Source organism: Haliotis rufescens, unplaced genomic scaffold, assembly GCF_023055435.1.
Source record: "Haliotis rufescens isolate VD_foot unplaced genomic scaffold, xgHalRufe1.0.p SCAF_12, whole genome shotgun sequence".
Classification (NCBI taxonomy): domain Eukaryota; kingdom Metazoa; phylum Mollusca; class Gastropoda; order Lepetellida; family Haliotidae; genus Haliotis; species Haliotis rufescens.
The window spans coordinates 37,776,001-37,803,003 of NW_025963802.1; the positions used below are offsets into that span (position 1 = coordinate 37,776,001).

General features: G+C 39.5%; 2 protein-coding genes across 6 annotated transcripts in view; one reads left to right on the top strand and one right to left on the bottom strand.

The window, feature by feature from the left end:
- Positions 1-1,852: 1,852 nt before the first annotated feature.
- On the bottom strand, positions 1,853-26,996 carry LOC124136563 (uncharacterized protein C6orf163 homolog). The gene is made up of 4 exons (XM_046502506.2): positions 26,398-26,996; positions 22,989-23,191; positions 16,038-16,240; positions 1,853-2,898 (listed from the first exon to the last, which is right to left on the bottom strand). The coding sequence occupies exons 1-4, from the start codon at positions 26,507-26,509 to the stop codon at positions 2,493-2,495; spliced, it is 924 nt and encodes a 307-aa protein (XP_046358462.1). The 5' UTR covers positions 26,510-26,996; the 3' UTR covers positions 1,853-2,492.
- Positions 10,332-27,003, top strand: part of LOC124136562 (peroxisome proliferator-activated receptor gamma coactivator 1-alpha-like) — a 32,050-nt gene continuing 15,378 nt past the window's right edge. For 2 of the 5 annotated variants that reach the window (XM_048393595.1, XM_046502503.2), the window contains exon 1: positions 12,750-12,887. The gene's annotated coding sequence lies outside the window, so the exon portion shown is untranslated. Of the gene's footprint in view, positions 10,351-12,749; positions 12,888-13,322; positions 13,361-27,003 lie in introns of those variants that run through there. The other 3 variants (XM_048393594.1, XM_048393597.1, XM_048393593.1) reach the window with 3 other exon arrangements.

Sequence of the window (27,003 nt, forward strand, 5' to 3'; positions counted from 1 at the left end):
TTTGTTGTCACAGCTAGGTGGCGTGTACCTTAATTACATATATATCACTATCTACGTATTAATCATGCTCAATTTACTATATTTTATAGTTACATATCTGACTTCATTGGCAGTGCAATAAACATGTGGCCTGAAGTCAATATGTTTTACCACCTAATTTATTTTGCACGGAAACATCCCCATTAAAAATCAAACAAATGTAAACAATAGAATTCATGACAATAACATGCCATGTCTTCGAACCTTGTTGGAATCAGGAACTTTAATATTTTAGTGCTATTTAACAGTAGCCCAATACAAGTCATTCTGTCTGTCTGTCGACATAATGTCAAATGAATTCATATATTTTCCCATCCTACATGCAAGCTGTCCATGGGTGCAACATCAATATGCAAATTAATAATTATTTTTAGAAATTGATATACACCTATTTCAACAACAGCTGTCTCCTTGAAATGAAACCTGTCACTCCATTACGCTAATCTGTCTGATGTATGGTGAAAAATATAGTAAGAGCATATTCGTATTCCGAGGAAAGTGAGTGAGATGGGTTTAACATCGCTTTAAACAGTATTACGGTTATATCGTGACGTGTCAGCTTAGTTTGGGAGGCAGTAAACAGTAAACAAGGCGTGGTTGACTCAGAGTCAGAAAACTGTCTGGGTATCCATGTAAAACTGCAGCATGGTATCTCAGTGGGCTAGCACTATAAAACCGGACTAGTTCAAGCAGACAGACAGACACACACACACACACGCATGCATGTCGCTATATAAGTGCAATAATCTTGAATGCGACATTAAACCTATTTTCGCCTCATCTCCATATATTATCTGCAAATTAAAACATAACATTACCACATTTACATCTAAACTCAAGTCCACGCAGGACTCCAATCCATGGTGTATTTTTAACTGTGGCATATTCCCTACTTATGGTGAGGTGAGGTGAAATGGAGTTTAACGTCGAGTCCAAGATTATTGCACTTATATAGCGACCTGCATGCACGTGTGTGTGTGTGTGGCTGCTTGTACTAGTCTGGACCAATGACGATTAAAAGTGCTAGCTCACTGAGATACCATGCCACAGTTTAACATAAATACCCTAGTCAGACACAGTATACTGACCCCGAGCTGACCAGTCCTTTTTTAGCCCCTTAATGCCGAGTGCCAAATAGGGTAACAACAAATACCATCATTTAACGTCTCTTGGTATGACGCAGCCGGGATCGAACCCTGTACCTTCACCCCCGGGCGAGCGCCCTACCACTAGACCACAGTGGTCCCTACTGATGGTAGATCATTGATAAGTGAGTGAGTGAGTGAGTATGGTTTTACGCCGCTTTTAGCAATATTCCAGCAATATCACGACGAGGGACACCACAAATGGGCTTCACACATTGTACCCATGTCGGGAATCAAACCCGGGTCTTCGGTGTGACGAGCGAACGCTTTAACCACTAGGCTACCCGACCGTCCCAGATCATTGATAAAAAAAAACACTGTATAAATATCACCATCGAACATAAAACAATAACAGACGAAATAACATGACAGGTGGCCATGGAATAACACCATGAAGATGGCAACAGGGAAACCAGAACGAACCATTAAAATTAAAATATAGCACCCTACATGATCCCAGCTTGAGTGATGCCATGTATTACGTCATCTCCACAGAAGTTGTATGACCGTGGGAACGTACACTCCGCAATGAAGAAGACTGCCACAGGTTTGTGACCAAACATATCAGCTGTATATAAACTAATCAACCTTTGATAGGGTTATTCTTAAAGTGCAGGTGGCGGATAAATTTGATTGGTTGTTCGGTGATGTACGAATCGGATGCGATGTGGGCTGGACCTGGCACAAGGAAAACTTCATTTCAAGTATAAATAAACAAGTAAACTCCTAAATACATTGCTGCCCGACTTTGTAAGTGTGTGAGCTAGCACAGTATCCTTGTCAGAAATTGAGTTGTACATAATGAAGTTAATCCATTGATTAACTGCAACTTTTGAAACAAAACATCTTGACTTAACACAAGCATACCAAAAATGTCATGTAACCAATACTCTTGCAACACTTCTCTTCCAGTAACCATGGAAACAAAATGTTGACGAACATGCGAACGGTAACAATAATACTGAACAACATCCTCGCTAATTGCTGCTTGATGATAGAATGTAATGTCGTGGGGAATAACACACAGTACTGTGTGATACAGAGCAGAGTGGGAGGGGAGTTGACAAAGTTTAACATATAAAATCCTGTATAAAATCCCTGTTTAAAAACATAACAATCCATTACATTTGATACTCAAGGGAAAACATTCACAGCATGACCCTGCTTAAAAACAAGAAACCATTTTTCAGATAATTCTTTGGGTAATATCTCCAAAACCGGAGCTTCATGTCCACAGACAATGGACAATGATGATGTCCTTGGCATATCGGTAGATGTCCATTCCAAGTACAATGGCTACAAATATTCCTACACCTTCTTGAATTCATCCAGATACAGCGATGGCATCAGAAAACTGGCTTGATCGTCACTGAATCCACCCACATGCTGGACAAGGCTCTGAAGCTCTTGCCGAGTCTCTATCAAACAATCTTCTATCTTCTGCTTCATCTTCTCGATGTCCTGGATCTGCTGCTTCAGGTCGGCAATCTCAGACTCCTTGCTATCAATTCTTGATTCCAGGAGTTTAATCTTGGAGTCATAGTCCTCCCTGATGCGTCGGAGTTGGTCCGCTGCTATCTGCTGTTCCTGCTTGTGAGCTTGTCGGACTGCTGCGTCTTTCTCCGCGTTCTTCTGTTCCACGAGGGCCTCTGTGGCATGTTGGTGCTTGTTTTCAGCCATGGCCAACACTCGAGCTACTTCTTCCTCCTGTTTCCTGCAGAAGAGAGAATATATTCTCAGAAACTATTACGCAGGTAAGGCTTGTAGAAGGGGGATCGAACACCAACAACTAAGGCAGATGACATTTCAGAGCTTTTTTTAGGTTCAGTGTATGTGTGACATCATAGTTGTCAGTTCATACTAAAAGTTAGAATGGGAATTAATCTGAATAAGGACAATAATGATAATAACAAATAATAATAACAAATAATAATAATAACAACAAATAATAATGATAATAATGATGAGCAAGTGAGTATGGTTTTACGCTGCTTTTAGCAATATTCCAGCAATATCACGGCGGGGACACCAGAAATGGGCTTCACACATTGTACTCATGTCGGGAATCGAACCCGGGTCTTCGGCGTGACGAGCGAACGCTTTAACCCCTTGGCTACCCGACCGCCCAATAATGATGATATGATGATGATGATGATGATAATACTACTACTACTAATAATAATAATCATCATCATCTTCTATATAGCCCTATGTTCCACATCACAGAGGATGTGCACTAAGCTCATACATAAAGAGTCAGAAAGTTTGTAGCGTTGAAAGAATTAAGCTTTCAATGCAGATTATTAAGCAGAAAGAGAGGGAGCACTTCTCAGGGTCTGCAGGGAGAATTCCGTAGCTGATGAACTGAACATATTTTGAAATCTAACCGTTCACGCATGTGCAGCCAGTGCAATGGTTTCAGAACAAGTTTCATAAGCAACTGTTTTTTCAGTCTTTGAAACAATGTCTACAGGACTAAAGTAACATATATATATTGTGGCTTAATTTAATTGAAACAAAATATGTTACAAGGGTCATTAATTGCGGGAAGAGTTAGGTCATTGGAAATATGGGGAGGGTCATTCAAAAACATGAATTCACCAATTTGTTTAATCAGACAAATTTTCTAAATATTAATTCACTTTCAGATATTGTTGGATTCACTAAATTATCCAATGGAACTGGTCAAAACTAAAACCTCTAACATTTGAACACAAGTTTACCACTTTTATCTCCCCTTCACCAGTTGAGCTAATACTCACAAAGGTGAATCCTGAGAGAATTCAGGATAGATATCTCTCTTGTTTAGTGTTGGCAGAGAGATTTACGAGCCAATTAAGCCAGAAAGCCATGTGCTGTTACCGCAACTCACTCAAAGCTCTTGTCTTGAAGTGCACAGATAATAAATCAGACACCACTTGTGTCTGCATTGACTGAATGAGGTGAATTGGGTTTAACGTCGCGTCCAAGATTATTGCACTTATATAGCGACGTGCATGCGTGTGTGTGGCTTCTTGTACTAGTCCGGACTGATGCCGATTTATAGTGCTAGCTCACTGAGATACCATGCCGCAGTTTAACATGAATGCCCCACTCAGACACAGTATACTGACTCCGAGCCGACCAGTCCTTGTTTTAGCCCCTTAATGCCCAGCGCCAGACAGGGTAACAACAAGTACCATCTTTTAACGTCTTTTTGTGTGACGCGGCCGGGGATCGAACCCCGACCTTCCGCTCTCTGGGTGGACGCTCTACCACTAGACCACGGAGGCGGTCTATTTACCGAATGAACACACTGTATACCACTCAAAAGAAGTTAAAGAACACGCTCTTCTTTCATGGGACCTAACTGTCCTACTATATTCCGAAGCCCGAGTCAAGAAACATTGTGTTTGGTCTTGTACACTCAGATAAGACCTGTAACACAATCTACTGGCATCTTCACAAGGCAAGTGATTTAACTGAACATAAAATTCCTGTTTCCAACATTGCTGAACTAGGCTGGAATTTCGTGGTTTGATTACAAATTATGTCCCTTCTATGTCCCTCCTATTGACCAATCAGATTTCACCTCTCATATCACTTGCATTTGCTTCAAACAAAATGGTGGTGCCCAGTCAAGATGAAAATCAGATCGATAATCAAGATCTTCATTGTGGTAAAATGGGTCTTATCTTGAGAATAGGGCTGGGATGAGTTAAAATTTACTACCCAGGTACCCACCCCACTATTGCCCGACCCTACCTGGGTACCTGCTGTAGGTCTCAAGAGATAGGTACAAAGTGTCCGATTGGGAAACATTTGACCGTACTGCTGTCAAAATAAATTTAGATACACGTATATACCGATCTGGTCATGCATACACTGAAGTTGACTGAAGTTTTATCTTTATGCAAACATATAAAGTCAAAAGGAATGTGTGCATAGTCAGAAAGAAATGTGAACATTTGTCACTGATAGTGAAACCATAGAGTTCTAGATAAGTTTTGCCATAAAACAATATATCACCTGACTAACCATGGGTCTGGGTAGCCCTGTGGGTACCCAGGTCCTACTCAGTACCCACCCGACCTGAGTACCCGAATTACCCGTCCCAGCCCTAATTAAATCACTTGAGCACCTTGATTAATAGAATAAAAAGATTTGGAAGATATCTGTCTACGCCAAGTTGACAGCACACTTGAAAAAACAATGCAAATCCTGCAACGACGGAAAACTGCATGGCAGACGCCATGTTGTTTACGAGTCGAATGCCAAATTCATTATGCAATTATGATTGGACTATGCACAGACTCGTTAGTCCAGCCAAAATATAACTTCATAATTCCAACCTAGTCCGGCAAGGGTGGAAACTGGACTTTTATAGTCAGTTAACTCCCTCGCCTCAGTAAGATGTGTGTGTCGACTGGAAATGACAAGGTTTTAGAACAGACTGTGTGTGCATGTTACCAAAGTAGCATAAACAGCAAGGGTATCATTCATACAGTCCTTGGGGTCGTGGTACGCCCAGTGGTAAATGGAGCTGAATGTTTCAGTGTAAAGTTGTGTCCCTTAGTCAAGACAGGATCTACTAATCCCAGATAACCTGATCATGACCCTTGGTGTGACAGCATCATACCTTGTGGGTTCCACAAAGTGGAATTACGGGTTTCGCACATTTGGGGTTTCTCTCACATCTGGGGTTTCTTCCACATTTGGTGTTTTCCACATGTGAGGTTTTCCACATTTGGGTTTTTTCCCACATTTGGGTTTTCCCACATTTGAAGTTTACAACATTTGGGGGTTTTCACATGTGGGGTTTACCACATTTGGGGTTTTGCACATTTAGAGTTTACCACATTTGTGGTTTCTTCCACATTTAGGGTTTTTCACATTTAGGGTTTCTCACATTTGGAGTTTTTCACATTTGAGGTTTCTCCGACATTTGGGGTTTCTCCGACATTTTGGGTTTCACACATTTGGGGTTTCTCCGACATTTGGGGTTTACCACAATTAGGGTTTCTCACATGTGGGGTTCACCACATTTGGGGTTTCTCCCACATTCGGGGTTTCTCCCACATTCGGGGTTTCGCACATTTGGGTGTTTCCTACAATTGGGGTTTCCATCATTAGGGGTTTCTCCCACATTTGGGGTTTTCCACATTTGGGGTTTCTCCCACATTTGGGTTTTCCTACATTTGGAATTTACCACATTTGGGGGTTTTCACATGTGGGGTTTACCACATTTGGGGTTTTGCACATGTGTGGTTTCTCCGACATTTGGGGTTTCTCCCACAATTGTGGTTTCTCACATTTGGGGTTTACCACATTTGGTGTTTACCACATTTGGGGTTTCACCCACATTTGGGGTTCACCCACATTTGGGGTTTCTCACATTTTGGAGTTTACCACATTTGGAGTTAACCAAAATTTGGCATTTCTCACATTTGGGGTTTCTCGAATTTTGGAGTTTACCACATTTTGGGTTCATCATTTATTGAGTTTACCACATTTGGGGTTTCTCCCACATTTGGGGTTTCTCACGTTTGGGGTTTCTCACATTTGGGGTTTACAACATTTGGGGTTTCTAACATTTGGGGTTTACCACATTTGGGGTTTACAACATTTGGGGTTTCCAACATTTAGGGTTTTCCAACATGTGGGGTTTACAACATTTGGGTTTTACCTCATTTGGAGTTTCTAACATTTGGGGTTTATCATATTTGGAGTTAACCACATTTGGGGTTTCTCACATTTGGGTTTTACCACACTTGGGGTTTCTCCCATATTTGGGGTTTCTAACATTTGGGGTTTCTCACATTTGGGCTTTACAACATTTTGGCTTTACAACATTTGGGCTTTACCACATTTAGGGTTTCTCACATTTTGGAGTTTACCACATTTGGGGTTTCTCCCACATTTGGGGTTTCTCCCATTTGGGTTTTACCACATTTGGGGTTTCTCCCACATTTGGGGTTTTTCCCATTTGGGGTTTTCTAACATTTGGGGTTTACAACATTTGGGGTTTACCACATTTAGGGTTTACCACATTTAGGGTTTACCACATTTGGGGTTTACAACATTTGGGGTTTACCATATTTGTGGTTTCTCACATTTGAGTTTTCTCCCCCAAACAGCTGACACAGTGATATATATCACTGAAATACCATTCTAAACAGTCTGAGAGCGCTAAAGCAGCATGAATTCCCCATGACTACAGCACTGTAAACACAGATACAAACACATTCACTAGATTAATAGGATGCATGCCTAAAATTCAATATCAGTGCCTTACAGTTTCTGCCTGGAGAGCAGAGGGTTGAAGGTTTGATCCCCTGGCCACGTCATACTTAAAGATATTTAAAGGTGGTACGTGTTGTTCCACTGCTTGGCGCTTTGCATTAAGGGGAAAAAACATCTTGGTGTGCACAAGAAAACTGGGATGAATAAGTCTGGACTAGTACAAGCATGTGTGTGTATGTGAAAATGTGTGTGTGAGTATGTGTGTGTGAGTATGTGTGTGTGTATGTGTGTGAATGTGTGTGTATATGTGTGTGTGAGTGTATGTGTGTGTGCGAGTATGTGTATGTGTGTGTGTGTATGTGTGTGTGAGTGTATGTGTGTGCGAGTATGTGTATGTGAAAATGTGTGTGGGTGAAAATGTGTGTATGTGAGTGTATGTGTGTGTGCGAGTATGTGTATGTGAAAATGTGCGTGTGTATGTGTGCAAGTGAGTATGTGTATGAGAATGTGTGCGTATGTGTGTGTGTGTGTGAAAATGTGTGTGTATATGTGAGTGTATGTGTGTGTGCAAGTATGTGTATGTGAAAATGTGTATGTGTGTGAGTGTGTATGTGTGTGTGTGTGAGTGTATATGTGTGTGTGAAAGTATGTGTATGTGTGTGTGAGTGTATGTGTGCGTGCGAGTATGAGTATGTGAAAATGTGTATGAGAATGTGTGCGTATGTGTGTGTGTGTGAGTGTATGTGTATGTGAGTATGTGTGTGTGAAAATGTGTATGTGTGTGTGAGTATGTGTGTGAATGTGTGTGTATATGTGTGCGAGTATGTGTATGTGAAAATGTGTATGTGTGTGAGTGTGTATGTGTGTGTGCGAGTTTGAGTATGTGAAAATGTGTATATGTGTTAGTGTGTGTGTGTGTGAGTGTATGTGTGTGCCAGGATGTGTATGTGCAAATGTGTGTGTGTATGTGTGTGTGTGAGTGTATGTGTGTGCAAGTATGTGTGTGTATGTGTGTGTGTGAGTGTATGTGTGTGCAAGTATGTGTGTGTGAAAATGTGTGTATGTGAGTGTATGTGTGTGTGCGAGAATGTGTATGTGAAAATGTGTGTTTGTATGTGTGCAAGTGAGTATGTGTATGAGAATGTGTGCGTATGTGTGTGTGTGTGAAAATGCGTGTGAGTAAAATGTGTGTGTGTATGTGTGTACGTGAAAATGTGTATGTGTGAAAATGTGTGTATGTGAGTGTATGTGTGTGTGCGAGTATATGTATGTGAAAATGTGTGTGAGTATGTGTGCAAGTGAGTATGTGTATGAGAATGTGTGCGTATGTGTGTGTGTGTGAGTGTATGTGTATGTGCATATGTGTGTGTGAAAATGTGTGAATGTGTGTGTGTGTGCGAGTGAGTATGTATATGTAAATGTGCATCTGTATGTGTGTGTGTGAGTGTATGTGTGTGTGTGAGTGTATGTGTGTGTGTGAGTGTATGTGAGTGTATATGTGTGAGTGTGTGTGTGAGTGTATGTGTGTGTGTGAGTGCATGTGTGTGTGTGTGAGAGTGAGTGAGTGAGTGAGTGAGTGAGTGAGTGAGTGAGTGTGTGTGTGTGTGTGTGTGTGTGTGTGTGAGTACATGTGTGTGTATGAGTGTATGAGTGTGCGAGTGCTGATTGGCAGATTAGAAAGGTCACCTGATGTGACCGCCTATGGCAGTGTCATCAGACCTTCATGAATAGAGGGATGGATAAATCTGGACTAGTACAAGCAGCCTTCCACATAAATCTATTATCTGGTAACATGTGTTCGTGGGCGTAAAGATGTAATACATAATAATACATAATTAGGATAGCAAATCATTTCAGAGAAATATATCCTACTTTTTCTGTGTGTGTGTGTGTGCATGCGAGTGAGCATGAGTGTGTATGTGTGCGTGTATGTGTGTGCGATTGAGTATGTGTATGTGAGTATGTATATGTGAATGTGCGTCTGTATGTGTGTGCAAGTATGTGCATGTGAAAATGTGTGTGTATGTGTGTGCGAGTTTGTGAAAATGTGTGTGAGTATGTGTGTGTGTGAAAATGTGTGTGTATGTGTGTGTGTGTGTGTGAGTGTATGTGTGTGTGCGAGTATGTGTATGTGAAAATGTGTATGTGTGTGTGTGAAAATGTGTGTGTGAGTGTATGTGTGTGTGCGAGTATGTGTATGTGAAAATGTGTGTGTGTATGTGTGTGTGTGAAAATGTGTGTGTGTGAGTGTATGTGTGTGTGCGAGTATGTGTATGTGAAAATGTGTGTGTGTATGTGTGCAAGTGAGTATGTGTATGAGAATGTGTGCGTATGTGTGTGTGAGTGTATGTGTATGTGAGTATGTGTGTGTGTGCGAGTGAGTATGTATATGTGAATGTGCATCTGTATGTGTGTGTGTGAGTGTGAGTGTGTGTGAGTGAGTGTATGTGTGTGTGAGAGTGAGTGTATGTGTGTGTGAGTGTGTGTGTGCATGTGCGTGTGTGTTTGTGTCTGTGTGTGTGAGTGTATGAGTGTATGTGTGTGCGAGTGCTGATTGGCAGATTAGAAAGGTCACCTGATGTGACCGCCTATGGCAGTGTCATCAGACCTTCATTAATAGAGGTTTGATTTTAACTAAATTAACATCTGATTTTATCAAGATTAAATTCAACAACATTAATATGTACACAATACTCATTTCTGGATAGTTGTTTTGATAATCAAGACATTTCTCTTCTTTTTCATTTCTGGTAAAATTCCACTTATTTTCTTTCCTAACATGACCTGACAACAAACAGCTGTATAGAGAGTGGTGACATGTAGGGCACTACCATGCCATGCAGTACTCTGGTGTGTCTGAGTACAGCTTTATCTTATCACACACAAACACGAGGCCTGACCCAGATAGTAGAGGGTAAACAACCAACAAACAACCCACTGGCTTGTAAGTATGGTTCATTTAACCTCACAAACTCAACATTTCTTGTCAACTGATGATACTTTTCAACAGGAGTGAAACAAGCCCAACCATTTGGTCACATAAAATTAATTATGTATGTTTTCAGGAAGTACTTTATTTTTCCTTATTTTATTTAAACAAACTGTTCAAGGCATCAATGGACATTAACTGTTGGTGGAGTGAGTGAGTTTGGTTTTATGCTGCTTTTAGCAATATTCCAGCAATATCAAGGCGGGGGACACCAGAAATGATCTTCACACATTGTACCCATGTCGGGAATCGAACCCGGGTCTTCGGCGTGACGAGCGAACGCTTTAACCACTAGGCTATCCGACCGCCCTAACTGTTGCTGGAAGTAATTTAACAAATTAATTTAATTGTTAGATTTGCATTAACACCCATCTCACTACCAAACACCCTACTTGAAATTTTATTAAACTCAACTGTGAAGATCCAGAGTAGAATAGGTCTTCAGCAACCCATGCTTGTTGTAAGAGGCGACTAACAGGACCGGGTGGTCAGGCTCGCTGACTAGGTTGATGCATGTCATCGATCCCAATTGCGTGGATTGATGCTCGTGATGTCAATCACTGGATTGTATGGTCCAGACTCGATTATTTACAGACCGCCGTCATATAGCTGGGATATTGCTGAGTGCGGCGTTCAACAACAAACAAACAAACAAAACAAATATAATCTGGGAGGTGAAAACCAGACCTTACTGACATGACACTGAGAAGATTAAATATCAACCAAGACATTTTAATTCAGATAGATTGAAAAACAAATGTTGACGTAAGCATGCCAGGAGCCAGTTGATAATTGTGTCAGTGTGTCAATCAAGCATCAGCACTGCTCCAAGCCCAAACTTGGGGACTGGCCAGTGCTTACCACAATTCTATCCCACTGTGCCTACATCCCACTTCCCAATTTCATCCCTACTTATGAAAATGGACAGAGCAACTATTGTATGATTTATTTTGCTGAGAGATAAGCCTCGGGATAAAAGATTCAAATTAGTTTGTCAATATCTGTTGCCCAATTAAGTCAGGCTTGTTAGAAAATGACAGAGTAGAGGAATTAGATACTTATTACTGTATAAACAACAACAACAACAACAACAACAAAATAATATAGAACCAATCCACAACTATTTTCATGATCAATGCAATTTACGTTTTAATCATTGTTGTTCAAACAAGCCAGATCTTAAGTAGAGCATGGACAAGTTTATCTACTATCACTGGTGAAACAGGTAACAGTCATCATGTTCAGTCATGCATCACTTTCTGAGCATGAGACCGTGTCATTTCATGATTTTACTGTAGGCACAATGGGACTGTAGGCACAATGGGACTGTAGGCACAATGGGGAGACACCCATACCACTTGGCTTCGTCCTAGTATTGCTAGATACAAACAAAACAGTCAATCAAGCATTTCATAATAAACAACAACTCAGATTTAATCCAGAAACTAACTTCAGCCTCAGGAACCTAAACTGGATGATGCTATCTATACACTTCAATAACAACAATCTTTGTATAAACCTTTCTATCATGTGATTCTGAATCTCCTTTGAAAACAGTCGAAAAACTCATTGCAATTCTTTTGTGTTCATATCTATAAGATCCAGGTGCACTGGGTGGCAAGGTTTTCACCTGGCATACATATACCTAGCATAACATTTTCTTGTAGTTGTAGATAATACAATCTGGACAGGTACCTTCAGGTAAGCAACTATACAAAGTTTCCTCTGCACCAGAGGACTCGATGCCTGAATACCCAGCCAACAAAAGAGCACAGTGCAAGCAGTCATTCGGAAACTCAGGCAAATTTTATAGCAATGAAATCAGTGTTGACAATCAAAAGGTTTACTTCCCCCTCTGCTTGCTCTATTGCTATATGGCTTAAATAATGTCGGTGTGACATTAAATTATAACTCACTCCTGCACTTACTCTTATGTATTATACTAATATATTTAATAAGATTCAGAAGCTGTTACCATATTCAACGTAATAAGTGCCAAGGTCGCTCTCAAAATTAGAAATAGGGGCCTCTTATTAGAATAAAATATTGGTGAAAAAAAAACAGAGTTGAAAGATTGTAAATTTTGTGGTTTATGCTGACAGCCTGAAATGATACAAAAGAAAAGTCTGTACGTATTATACACGACAGATATAATTTTCCAGAATTTAATTGCCCATAATTAAGGGTGCATATAACACATGACTGTGTATTATACACGGATAAATAAGTCTTGTGCACATTGATCAATCAGAAGGGGTGCTAATTGGGTTTGTTTACTAGCCAATATATAAGCAAATATCGTTGTGAGTGCTTATGAGAGCGGGGCGCTTATTACGTCGAATACGGTATAACAATTAAGACACAGTTGACTACAGATTTCAGGTTCTTGATGTTTCAGTACGGACGCGTGTATCCTCATCAAGCAAGTGATATTACTTAGCACAAGCAGCTGTATCGAGGCGTTTCACTGTAAGGAAAAGGAAGTTGAATCTGTAAGTCGACTGTCGTTATTATTGAATGTTTTTCTTGCCATTTCTTTGGCAAGGGTGACCAAGTCGTCTAAGGCGCTGTGATTCGCTGTGCAGAGTTGCATCCCTTGGGCACGCCAGAAACCTATGATTGTGGGTTCGAATCACGGTTCTCTCCAATTATGTTTCTAGGTTTGTCAGCACCATACCCGTGCTCGTGGGTTTCACTGAAGTGGTAAACATCTGAGACCTGCATCACTTCAAGCTTTCCTCCCACATTAAGCTGACACGCCATGATATAACTGGAATACTGTTAAATGTGGCGTTAAATCCAACTCACTCACTCACTCACTCTTGCCATGACATGTAGCAGTGGGAACATTTTCTTTTCCTATGATAAACCTTTTCTTTGAAATTCTTTTCAATCTTAAATAATTATTTTGTCTTGTGTAAGGACAGTGTCGTCTTTCCCAAGCCGACAACAGGGATCGCTTTGGGTGAGATTTTGGGATATTTGGTCACAAATTTTCAACTCTTCCATTATGCCACCTTCAGTGAGAGAATATCTTGCCACATTAATATTGCACATGTAATTTTCTTGAATGTCAGCCAGATGATTTCAACAGCTAACAGTGCTTCGCACATTTAACATTCAAGGCTAACTTGCATGTACGTCATTAGCTTTTTTATATGTAGGTCTCCCTTAAAATCTGAAACTTGAGCTGCAGGTTTTCAAAATGTCTTTCCTGAGTTTGACTTGGGTAGGTTATCAATATGTAACTCAGGCAAATACTAATCTGCTGGTTTCAAATATATACAAGTGCATCACCTACAACACTGGCCCCAATATGTATTTCAGCAATGTGTAGTGCTTTCAACTAGTATCGCAAAGTTGATTCTGAACTGGTACATGTACATCAAGATGTTTACAAACCATGTTTACACACAATACATATGATATTAAACCTACAAATACTACAACATGTACAATCAGCAAATATTTACTTCATGTCAATATTTGTTTTCAGTATTTATGTTAATATATATATCATTGGTTTTGATTGACCCTGAAACAAGGGAAGTCACTCTAACCAAATTACAGTACTTAAAGTTGTTGACGGCCATACATTTAAGCAGCATGCTAATAGCTTAATCATGTTAATTACACATTTTAGTTCCCCCACCTCAGACCCCCAAGTTTCCAAATTCCAAATTTCTCAAAATTGAAAATAATCAATCCTAAACGCCCCAGGTCGCTCACCTTTCAGACACACCCTCCTTGGCAATCTCACTAAATGGCCTGGCAGGCCCTTCTGCTAAATATGTATAATGTCAGAAAGCGCACGTTAAATCTCCAATAGTAAGTTAGTAATTACACATACAAATTCATAGTAGGGATGGGACGGGTAACTCAGGTACTCGGGCCAGGTGGGTATTAAGTAGGACCCGGGTACCCAAAGTACTACCCGGATCCGTGGTTAATCCGGGCACCCTGGACCCCACCTCTGGATCCGTCCATGAAATGTGAACACCATAAATATTATAGCAACAAACAAGCTGTGGCCATTTGATTATTATAAGGCAACACATTTTTAGTATTTGATGGCAATAATTTAAGCATTACAACCAGTACTGCAAGCTACAAACAAAACAGTCAATCAATAATCTCCTCTAAACAACAAATCTGCTCAGATTCAATCCAGGAATTGCTCTCAGCCTCAGGCCACGAAACATGCTACACTCCACCCACTTATATTAACAGACCCAGCTCATAACACTGGGATCAGCTGGTACAAAGAAGTAGATATGAACCAAGATATTATTTCTTACTACGCTTGTAAATAATGTGGAGATGAACAATTCTTGGTATTGTCCCTGGAATAATATTCATTACTTTGAATAAGACATATGACCTTTCTATTGCCTGCCTTCAGCAGATTACAGATCTATACAGATCTATGGGGTGAACACAGTCATACTCCTTCAGAATGACAAGTAGATACTAGACCAGGCCTTTGTGAGTGGGAAACTTGAGATCTAAGTACCCAACATGCAAAAACTGTTCAGCTGTCACATTGAGCTTGCCAATTGTCTGTCCTGGGTCTGTTGAGTCGAGTGACATTAACATACAGCCTCTAGCTGTATCTGTGTACAGCTCTCCAACAATCAGTTGCTATCGATACTAATACTGTCTACAGTAACAGCTACTGTCGACACTACTAGCTACTACTGTCTACAGTAACAGGTACTGTCGATACAAATAGCTACTACTGTCTACAGTAACAGCTACTGTCGATACTAATAGCTACTACTGTCTACAGTAACAGCTACTGTCGATACAAATAGCTACTACTGTCTACAGTAACAGCTACTGTCGATACTATTAGCTACTACTGTCTACAGTAACAGCTACTGTCGATACTAATAGCTACTACTGTCTACAGTAACAGCTACTGTCGATACTAATAGCTACTACTGTCTACAGTAACAGCTACTGTCGATACTATTAGCTACTACTGTCTACAGTAACAGCTACTGTCGATACTAATAGCTACTACTGTCTACAGTAACAGCTACTGTCGATACTATTAGCTACTACTTTCTACAGTAACAGCTACTGTCCATACTAATAGCTACTACTGTCTACATTCACAGCTACTGTCGATACTAATAGCTACTACTGTCTACAGTAACAGCTACTGTCGATACTATTAGCTACTACTGTCTACAGTAACAGCTACTGTCGATACTAATAGCTACTACTGTCTACAGTAACAGCTACTGTCGATACTATTAGCTACTACTGTCTACAGTAACAGCTACTGTCGATACTTATAGCTACTACTGTCTACAGTAACAGCTACTGTCGATACTAATAGCTACTACTGTCTACAGTAACAGCTACTGTTGATACTAATAGCTACTACTGTCTACAGTAACAGCTACTGTCGATACTAATAGCTACTACTGTCTACAGTAACAGCTACTGTCGATACTAATAGCTACTACTGTCTGCAGTAACAGCTACTGTCGATACTATTAGCTACTACTGTCTACAGTAACAGGTACTGTCAATACTAATAGCTACTTCTGTCTTCTATTAAGGTAACCGAAACATTCTTCAAAGTGGTGTCAAAGCAACTCTTTCCCTCCTTCTTTAGTAACATTTCCTACCTCTTCAGTTTGGCGACTGTGACCTCAGCAATCTTCCTCTCCTCAGTACGAACCCGAGCCAATGCCACAAGAAGATCTGCATCATTCTTCTTCTCCACTTGACTCACCGCTTCTTTCAGCGCCAATTCTCCCTTTGTACGTTCCTCCTTCACTTGTTCCAGCGCCAATTTTTGCATGGCCATTTCCACCTTCAGACCTTCTTCCTGCAAGTCACAAATGTCTTTCGGTCTTGATGAGATTATTAACATTACTATCATAACAATGTTCAAAGGGATGCCATGCTTTGATATTTGTCAATTCCGTTTTCAAATAATATATATTCCAATATTTTAAAATTTCATTCTCTTTTCACCACAAGTATTGGAATAACTTCTTTGATAGGCATTTAGAAGTTGGAGTACTAAGTAAGGATAAGAATTTATGGATGAACAACTTCTTTATTACAATTAAGAGCGACGTTTCGGTGTAGGTTCTCACACCTACTTGCTTGATAACGGTGTTGGAACCTACACTGAAACGTCGCTCTTAATTGTAATAAAGAAGTTGTTCATCCATAAATTCTTATCCTTACTAAGTATTGGAATAACAAAAACAGTTACAATGATGGTACTTAACTCATTAAACAGTGTTTCTCGCCAATTTTGATGGGGTCATGAATATTACAGGACTGCACGAAAATGGCGCATATACCACAGTATGCAGGAATGTGCATTACAATGAAACATGTTACAAAACGTTCCTATGTGCCAGTATAACGGGTGAAAAATAGTTTCATTATTATTATTGTTTAGCCTAAAATCTACACAGAAATTCCTTCACAAATTATGTTGCCCTTAGAAAATGACAGATATGTGGATGTGATTTTTCTCCCGTTATCTCCCGTTTCCATTACAGCAAAATGGCAGCGACTGACAATGCTAGGTAATATCACAATCCATATCACAAATACAAATACTGGTATGGCATTATATTGCAATACATTTGTTTTGCCAATACACGACCATGTTCTGTAGTACCATATTCAATGTAATAAGCGCCCAGGGTGCTCTCAAAATTTGAAACAGGGGGCTCTTATTAGAAAATTATTTTGGTGAGTTGAAAGATCGTAAATTTTGTGATTTATGCTGACAGCCTGAAATGTTTATATACGACAGATATATTTTTCCAGAATTTAATTGCGCATAATTAAGGGTGTATATAACACACGAGTGCGTATTATACACAAATAAATAAGTTTTGTGTACATTGATCAATCGGAAGGGGTGCTAATTGGGATTGTTCATTTGCCAATATATTAGCAAATATTGCCATGGGCACTTATTAGAGCGGGACGCTTATTACATCGAATAAGGTAATCCAAAATGCCTTCAAATATAGTTTTTGTAACCGCTTAACATAAACAGTTAATTGTAAATTATCCAACTGCATGGCATTAATTTATATTTCAGAATATATATTAAACAATGAATGATCCATTAGCAACGCTGAGTAACAGACACCTCCATGGTCTGGCAATGGAGTGTCATACCAAAAGATGTTAAAAGATGGTACTTGTGGCTAAAACAAGGAGTGGTCGGCTCAGAGTCAGTATACTGTGTCTGAGTGGGGTATTCATGTTAAACTGCGGCATGGTATCTCAGTGAGCTAGCACTATAAATCGGCATCAGTCCAGATTTGTACAAGCAGCCACACACACACTTGCCAAATAAGTGTGTTCATCTTGGACGCGACGTTAAACCCCATTTCACCCCGCCTCACTAAGTAACAGCTTGTGTTGGTTGCTTCGTGCTACATCAGCAAAATGACAGCATCCTGTAAATAATCAAGCCTGGACCAGATAATCCAAAGACTGATATCATCAGCCATCAGGTTATGATGGCACAAAAGTCAACCAAATCACCGATCCTGACCACCTGGTCTAATAGGACGGCTCTAAGTCCAGAATAGGGTGCTGGGGGCTTATTGAACATTAACTTGTCCTTACTTTACCATTGCTATGGCGACACTTTTCAAAGTTTGTTGGTTTACAGATTTAACTTACCTAAGGCAAAAGCTAGGATTAACAGTGATTAGAAAATAATGAATATAGTTCATACATATTTGTCCATCTGCTTTATCTATAACAAAGGGGACACAGGGGACTGAATTGTCTAAGGTGGTGCTATTCACTGTGCAGAGTTACGTCCCTTGGGCACGCCAGAAACCTGATTGTGGGTTTGAATCCTGGTTCACCCTGATTATGTTTCTAGGTTTGTCAGCACCATACCCGTGCACTTGGATCTCACCACAATGGTAAATGTCTGAGACCTGCATCACTAGGGGCTTTCCTCCCACATTGAGCCGACATGCCGTTATATACCGTAGTCGACGTAATAAGCGACCAGGGCGCTCTCAAAATTAGAAAAATGGGGGCTCTTAATAGAATATTATTTTGGAAGTTTGGAGTTGAAAGATAAATTTCGTTGTTTATGCTGACAGCCTGAAATGTTTATATACCACAGATATATGTTTCCAGAATTTAATTGCCCATATCTAAGGTGCATATAACACACGAGTGCGTATTATACGCGAAAAAATAAGTCTTGTGTACATTGATCAATCGGAAGGGGTCCTAATTGGGATTGTTCACTTGCAAATATATCAGCAAATATCGCCGTGTGCGCTTATTAGAGTGGGGTGCTTATTACGTCGAATACGGTAACTGGAATACTTTTCAAGGCGCTATTTATACCCAACTCACACACTTTAATGGAATCGAAAGACACCACTACAAAAACTCAAACCAGGGTCATAACTACCTTTGTAGCACAAAAACAATTGCTTACACCTAAAAAAAAAGAAAAAAAAAATTTCACCGAAAAGAACACACTTTTTTTTATAATATGTAAACCTCACTTTATCATCTATTCAGTAAATTATTAATTCAAAATCTACATGGTAGATCATGATATTTATTGTCTATCTTGAAAATCAGACTCTTTACGGTGAGGTGAAGATGAGGTGAAATTGGGTTTTACGTCGCGTCCAAGATTATTGCACTTATATATTGTACGTTTGTGCTGCTTGTACCAGTCCGGACTGATGCCGATTTATAGTGCTAGCTCACTGAGATACCATGCCGCAGTTTAACATGAATACCCTACTCAGACACAGTATACTGACTGAATCAGATACAACTCATGAATATTAATTAGACCGTTCAATACGTTAACAGATCGTTATTATAACAGAAATATATGTATGTTTTAGATGTAATTCTAAAATGATGTTATTTGTTATTAATTGTCCGGTGAATTAAACAATTTAAATTTAAACAATTTAATTCATAATTCATCATATTATGAATACGTAACAACTTGTAATGTGTGTGATAAGTTGTACTAATATACGCTATTTGAAGGGGGCGTGGCCTAAATGCAAATGTCCGATTGGGATTTTAAATTTTCCGGACCCCTGTCTGACTCTGAGCCGACCAGTCCTTGTTTTAGCCATTTACTGCCAAGAGCCAGACAGGGTAACAACAAGTACCATCTTTTAATGTCTTTCGGTATGACTTCCGCTCTCCAAGCAGACGCTCTACCTCTAGACCACGCAGGCGGTCCAGAATCTTTCCGCACTTTGGGGATTTTAGTGGTAGATGGTTTATCAAGTTGTGGGAGTGATGTCTCTTTGTTGACACGAGGCACAATGTTAATATAGACCGTCAACGAAGATTGAAAGGAAGGCTAATTTAGATCATCATGACATCCTATTAATAGCCCAATAGTAGCATATTAGTGGTCTAATAGTAACTTTTGTATAACTATGCTTACTGGTATTTCACTCAGGCTAGCAGGGAGCCCTTTAAAGTAAGAGTTTCCCAAAATATACATACTTTGTAATGTAATCAATCTGCGCTCTAACAATTGTTTTCATTATAATGAGAGGGTGGCTCGCATTAAAATATGAAAAAATAAATAACCATCGCATACAATGAATGAACATGTAAAAACACATGAAAGTATAATATTATCAATTAGTTTTAATGTTCAAATTTCATTTGTCATCATAGATATGTTTCTTGAATGAAATTCAAACATGTGTTGGTGAAACACGTACATATATATATTACTAATGAAAAATTATAATAAATATTAGATACAAATGAAATCTAACATAATTTGTCCCAAAATACAGGAAATAGTGTTAAAGGGCATCTAATTTTAAAAAAAATTTTGCTTACACTTAAAATTAGCCTAGTTGCTCAAGCAATAATTATTTTTTAAAATAATAAATAAAAAGGCCCCATAAACAGAATCAACATTTACTCTTTTGAATTTTTCCCATTAAACTGTACCCGTGAAGATCCAGGGTAGAATAGGTCTTCAGCAACCCATGCTTGCCGTAAAAGGCGACTATGCTTGTCGTAAAAGGCGACTAACGGGTTCGGGTGGTCAGGCTCGCTGACTTGGTTGATGCATGTCATCGATCCCAATTGCGTGGATCGATGCTCATGATATTAATCACTGGATTGTCTGGTCCAGACTCGATTATTTACAGACCGCCGTCATATAGCTGGAATATTGCTGAGTAGGGCGTTAAAAAACCAACCAACCAACCAACCCATTAAACTGACTGAACCAACCGACCTCACATCATGCTGCACAAGTTTTTATTATGTTCTCACATTACTGGACATGGTTGACGTTGGTACAATGTGTTTTCTGATTGTGATTCAGTGGCTGGTGACCAGGACTCACTGACAGCAGCAGGTGATGAATGACAATGGCTGTCACTGAGGAGACAAACAACACTAGCCCTAACATTCCTGACACACTGACAGGAGGTCAAATATTATCCCTCGCCAGAATAAACTCATCAGGATAAATGACTTTCTAACTTTCACACATCCTTTGAAACCTTCATTAACCTCGGGCTAGTGGGCTAGTGTTGTAAATTGCTAACTCGAATTAACATGATTAAGGTTTACTGAAGGAAAAAAATATACACAACATTCTTTAAAAACAGAACCCCAAAATGCCAAGGTGGTGTCAAAGGTTTGTAAAAATTAATAATGGTTGTAAAAATCCCTTAGCATTAAATTGTAAAATAATTCAAATATTTATTTGATATATTTCAAAATATTTAAGCATTCAAAAATAAGTTCTAGTTCAGTTGTAAAATCATCTTATTAACATTTTCCTAATGCAGAAAACACCAGCACATGTACAGCCTTTGAAATTCACGCGGGTCTGAGACTACGAAATTGTGCTGAAAAGTAGAAATCCAATGATGGTTGTCCGTATTTGATGTAATAAACGCCCCGCTCTAATAAGCACTCATGGCAATATTTGCTAAAGCATTGGCTAGTGAACAATCCCAATTAGCACCCCTTCCGATTGATCAATGTACACAAGACTTATATATTCGTGTATAATACGTACTCGTGTGTTATATGCACCCTAATTATGGGCAATAAAATTCTGGAAAACTATATCTGTTGTATCTAAACATTTCAGGCTGTCAGCATAAACCAAGAAATTCACGATCTTTCAACTCTGTATTTTCACCAAAATAATATTCTAATAAGAGCCCCCTATTTCTAATTTTGAGAGCGCCCTGGGCTCTAATTATGACGAATACAGTATTTGAATTCTTGACCAGTTCTCGATGCTTCAATTTTGCAACAAAGCGGAACTGACTAAAACTGACAGAAATAGTAAACATAATAAACATTTTTGTGGACAAGTGAATTAAGGGTTTACTCAAGTCCTCTGGACTAGTCCTAAAAAAGACTAATTTCTAAGACTGCATGTATTGATTTTATAGAAAATAATTATAAGTGTATTACGAAGACATTGATAATGCAAAAAGGACTTGCAAAACCAATGACAGTAGAATTCAGTTGACTATCATCTTCTTGAGGCAAGGAAGTTAACTAATTCAAAAGTCCAGTTTCCACCCTTGCTGATCTAGGCTTGATTAATAGAGTCGTATTTTGGCTGGAATAAGAAGTCTATGCATATATGCTCAAGTGATTTATGCAATTTGCGAGATAAAACCAGTTTTATTTCAATAAAGATATTTATCATCGATGAGATCATCTTTAATGGGCACCCCCATTTTGTTTAAAGAAAATGCAAGTTATCCAAGAGGTGGAATCTGATTGGTCAGTAGGGGGACATAGAAGGGACATAACTCGTATTAGCCACTGGTGGCTACGATCGAGCCAAGAAATTCCAGCTAAATTTGGCAAGGGTGGAAACTGGACTTATGACAGTCAGTTAACTCCCTTTCGTCAGGAAGATGGTTGATTATCTGTGTCACTAACAGTGTCACTGAGGCATTTTCACGAGTACAATTTCAGATTGGGATTTTTTTAATAAAGTCTTTAATAGCAACTACTTTTTATTCCTTGTATGATGTTTCACAGCTACTTCCTGCTCCTCCTTCTGGTGAATGCTTAGTAAGGTGGGATGACATGTTGTTATCTTTGTACATTCATCCATCCTTATGATATAGATAGATAGATAGATATAGTACTCTATGCACTTACTCAGCATTCACCTGATGAAGAAGCAAGAAGTAGCTCTGAAACGTCGTACAAAGAATAAAAAGAAGTTGCTATTGACTCAGTGGAATTAGGTCATCAATGATTGATGGTTAATCTAAATATTAAAATTAGAGATACGAGACATACAAAAGTTTTAACAACTTGAACCAAATTTTAACTTAAAGGAATAACAATTCACCAGGGTTAGAAATTGGCACTAGTCCTTGCCAAACTGCCATTTAGTAAAGGTATCATAAGGACTAGTACAAATTTGCCATTTTTAGGGGTTTTGCTATATGTTATAGTTATAAGGACTAGTGGACTGAAACTGTTTCTACCGCTGTTCACCAAGACTAAACCCCTTCAAGGCCTTTAGAGTCGAATTATAACAGAATAGAAAGATGTGAGGTCGGTATTACCTTCAGCTTCTTGTCCATCTCCTTATGCATTTTCCTGATTATCTTCTCTTGATCCAACTTGGCCTGTTTATTTGCTTGCTGGATGGCGGTGTCCTGTCCCCCCTGGGCCTGGCGCCATACCATCTCCTCCGCCTGCCGTATAGCCTGTAGCTTCTCCTGCTCAATACGTTCCACTTGGCGCCGGTGAATCTCATGGCCAAATCCTACATTTTACAAACATGAATGGTTTCAGGTGAGGTGAGGTGAAATTGGGTTTAACGTCGCGTCCAAGATTATCGCACTTATATAGCGACGTGCATGCACGTGTATGTGTGTGTGTGGCTGCTTGTACTAGTCCGGACTGATGCCGATTTATAGTGCTAGCTCACTGAGATACCATGCCGCAGTTTAACATGAATACCCCACTCAGACACAGTATACTGACTCCGAGCCGACCAGTCCTTGTTTTAGCCCCTTAATGCCGAGCGCCAGACAGGGTAACAACAAGTACCATCTTTTAACGTCTTTTTGTATGACGCGGCCCGGGATCGAACCCTGGACCTTCCGCTCTCCGGGCGGACGCTCTACCACAAGACCACGGAGGCGGTCTGAATGGTTTCAGAATGATCACACAAAACATGTTTGAAACATTTAACGCATTTGGTTCCAAATTCAATTTAGCGTGGTTAAATCTACAGGTAACCTTACTCTACATTGACAACACAGTGTGTTTATCTCCTAAAGACTTGACATACAAAAAAACCATAACTGAGAAACATGGCTTCTGTGGCTGACCTGAGTATGGTGACTAACAATAATTTCAACCGATTTATGTTATAGTGAGTGTGTGAGTTGGGTTTAACGTAGCTTTTAACAGTATTCCAGTTATATCGTGGCGTGTCAGCTTTATGTGGGAGGAAAGCCCGAAGTGATGCAGGTCTCAGATGTTTACCACTTTGGTGAAACCCACGAGCACGGGTATGGTGCTGACAAACCTAGAAACATAATCGGGGTGAACCGGGATTCGAACCCACATTCGAACCAGGATTCTGGCATGCCAAAGGGACGCAACTCTGCACAGGGAATAGCGGTGCCTTAGATGACTGGGCCACCCGTGCCGCCTACTTACGCTACAAGTGTTATATGGGATGTCATCACTTACGATATGACGTCAAGAACGGGCAAACACAGGGGACATGTAAACTACCAATAACATGAATATAGCAAGTCAAACTACATCTTTGTGCCAGACCACTACTGCCTAGTGATCAGTTGTTGCAGAGGACCGATTATTATCAATAGCTATTTTCCCCAAAATACAAAATCTGAATATACCGCGAAATCCATAGTACATATTATTATGGATAAGCATAGATAGATCACATTTTTGGAATATTGGTTTATGCATTTGGAAGTCAACAAAATGATAAAATCATTTCTTCTTAAGTTTATTGAATATAATTTATGAGTGTGATACCAGAGATAACAAAAAACATAATTTATATACCGTATTCGACGTAATAAGCGCCCCGCTCTAATAAGCGCCCACGGTGACATTTGATAAGATATTGGCTAGTGAACAATCCCAATTAGCACCCCTTCCGATTGATCAATGTACACAAGACTTATTTATTTGCGTATGATAAGCACTCATGTGTTATATGCACCCTTAATTATGGGTAATTGAATTAAGGAAAAATATATCTGCCGTACATAAATATTTCAGCATAAATAACAATATTTATCTTTCAACTCAGTTTTTTTTCCACCAAAATAATATTCTAGTAAAAGCCCCCTATTTCTAATTTTGAGAGCGCCCTTGGCGCTTATTACATCGAATACGGTAAATGAACTTGTGCGTTTGATCATGCGCACATGCTGTTTTCACAATGACGATAACTGGCAATTAGTCAAGGGGAAAGTTCTATTGCCTCTATTTACATTCCTCTTGTCACGTTATAACAGGAAAATATCCAAACATTGTACATGGAGAGAAATAAATGAATTTGCTCTTAGTGATCGGTACAGTCAACTTTATACAAGGAATATTTCAGAAATAACACAGGAAAAACGGCAAGAACTGGTTATTGGCCAGTACATCTTTGATACTGGTTTGGGCTGGGATGAGTCCAAATTTACTACCCGGGTACCTGAGACCCTGTTAACCACTCTCCTACCCAGAGTTCCATGCAGCCGGCAGCCAGCCAGCATAGTACCTCTGCCACAGGCCAGCGCCATGTGACGATTCGTCACATCTTTCACAGTCCATTCAAGATATTGAATATGCTTTTCATCCGTTTCATGTATGACAAGTCAACACATTTTCATAAACAAACGTCAAAGAATGGTTACGGTTCATTAAGAAAGTATCCTAATACGTGAAAATCTATTTGTTTTTGCGTAGTTATTCTTTGTTTACATTGGTTGTAAGGCTCCACGTGCTGTCATCGAAGCCCAACGGAGAGCTGGCGATACGGTCTTTTTGATGCATAAATGTATATTGTCATGCAACTCACTGTCGCAGTTGTAGTAGCATATCTATATAATTATGCAAAACAATATGTTAAGCGACCCCAAATACTTGCATTAGTCCGTTCTACATTGATTTCTGAAAAAGCGTGTTTGTTTACAAACAAGAGAAAAGTCCGGTCACGTGATATGCAAATTAGCCTGTGGCAGTGGTGTTATGATGAGTCACCACTGCGCCGGAGTTCGCCTGTTAACCGGCCCTTCCCGTGCACCAGCTACAGGTCTACAGGGTTGCGTACAAAGGGGAATTGTTTTACCACAGTCCTGGTAAAAACAATTTAGATACAGGTATAAAATGATCTAATCCTGCATACACTGAAGTTGATAGACGCTTTGTCCTTACTTGAACATATAAAAATCAGAATGAAAGCTTGCACAGTCAGAAAGAAATGAGTTCATTAATGACTTGTAGTGTAACCATGGAGTTTTATTGTTAATGTCATTAAACAGTTTATCACATGACTAACCATGGGTCCGGGTAGTCGTGTGGGTACCCGGGTCCTACTCCACTACCCCAACCCAACAGATTCAAGTACCCGAGTTACCCGTCCCTTAAAGTGATGCTGTCAAGATATGATGATACGAGCACAGGAACTCAATGATAGCCTGTATAACATAATATATTCATATAGAAAAAAATCACACCCATCTATATACATATAGACGGGTGTGACTTTTTCCTATACAAATATATATTATGTACACAATATCTTCGAGTTCCTGTGGATATGAGATGCTATTTATTGACTTAACTGTTGAAACCCTGAAAAATTGATTGCATGAAAATGTTATGGTCGAAACAAACAGAGTGGTCCTCTTCATGCAAGATTTTGTAAAATTTGGGTGGAAAATATAAAATCCATTGAACACTGATCTGCTTCAAGACTTTAAGTTCACTTACCTAAGATTCTTCTGTGAGTAAAATCCTGAACAACCACGGGTCGGGTTTCCTCGTAACGTCTGGGCACAACTGGATACTTAGGAGTTGAGAGAGAGGGTAGTGTCATCTCCATTGTAAAAATATATCGACTATATTCCTGTCCCTTACAGTAAGTTACACTCAAAAGTTGCTATCGAACAGAGCTGTTCTTGCAAAAAAAGTTGATTTACTTAGCAATCACTACAAGGGAAATTGCATGATCCATGACAGTCGAGTAATCGCACGCAAAGACCCTCATAGAAATATACCTCACGCGACATTTACTGTTATTTGTGCGATAAGCGGTTCATTGATCAAGAAATCGATGGCCAAATCAGCAATCTGATCCACATGCTGTCAGTGTTGACATTCGACCGCATCACAACTGGAACGCCTCCACTAAATATAGTTCAGGGTTGTTTTTCTTTTCATCATTCTTTATTTTCTTTGACTGTCGTAATAATTTTCCTGTTTGGGTATCTCGGATGTTTTGGTTTAAAACCATAAAATGTTTTTTAAGAGCAAATTCTCCTTTCGCCAATTAACAAGCACTCATGCGGAAGACTATTCAACTCCATTCGGCGTCGT

Coding starts and splice junctions, on each gene's coding strand:
- LOC124136563 (XM_046502506.2), bottom strand. CDS start 26,509: ATGGAGATGACACTACCCTCTCTCTCAACTCCTAAGTATCCAGTTGTG. Junction 16,241..22,988: donor AGATGGACAAGAAGCTGAAG/GTAATACCGACC, acceptor TGTGACTTGCAG/GAAGAAGGTCTGAAGGTGGA. Junction 2,899..16,037: donor ACAGTCGCCAAACTGAAGAG/GTAGGAAATGTT, acceptor TCTCTTCTGCAG/GAAACAGGAGGAAGAAGTAG.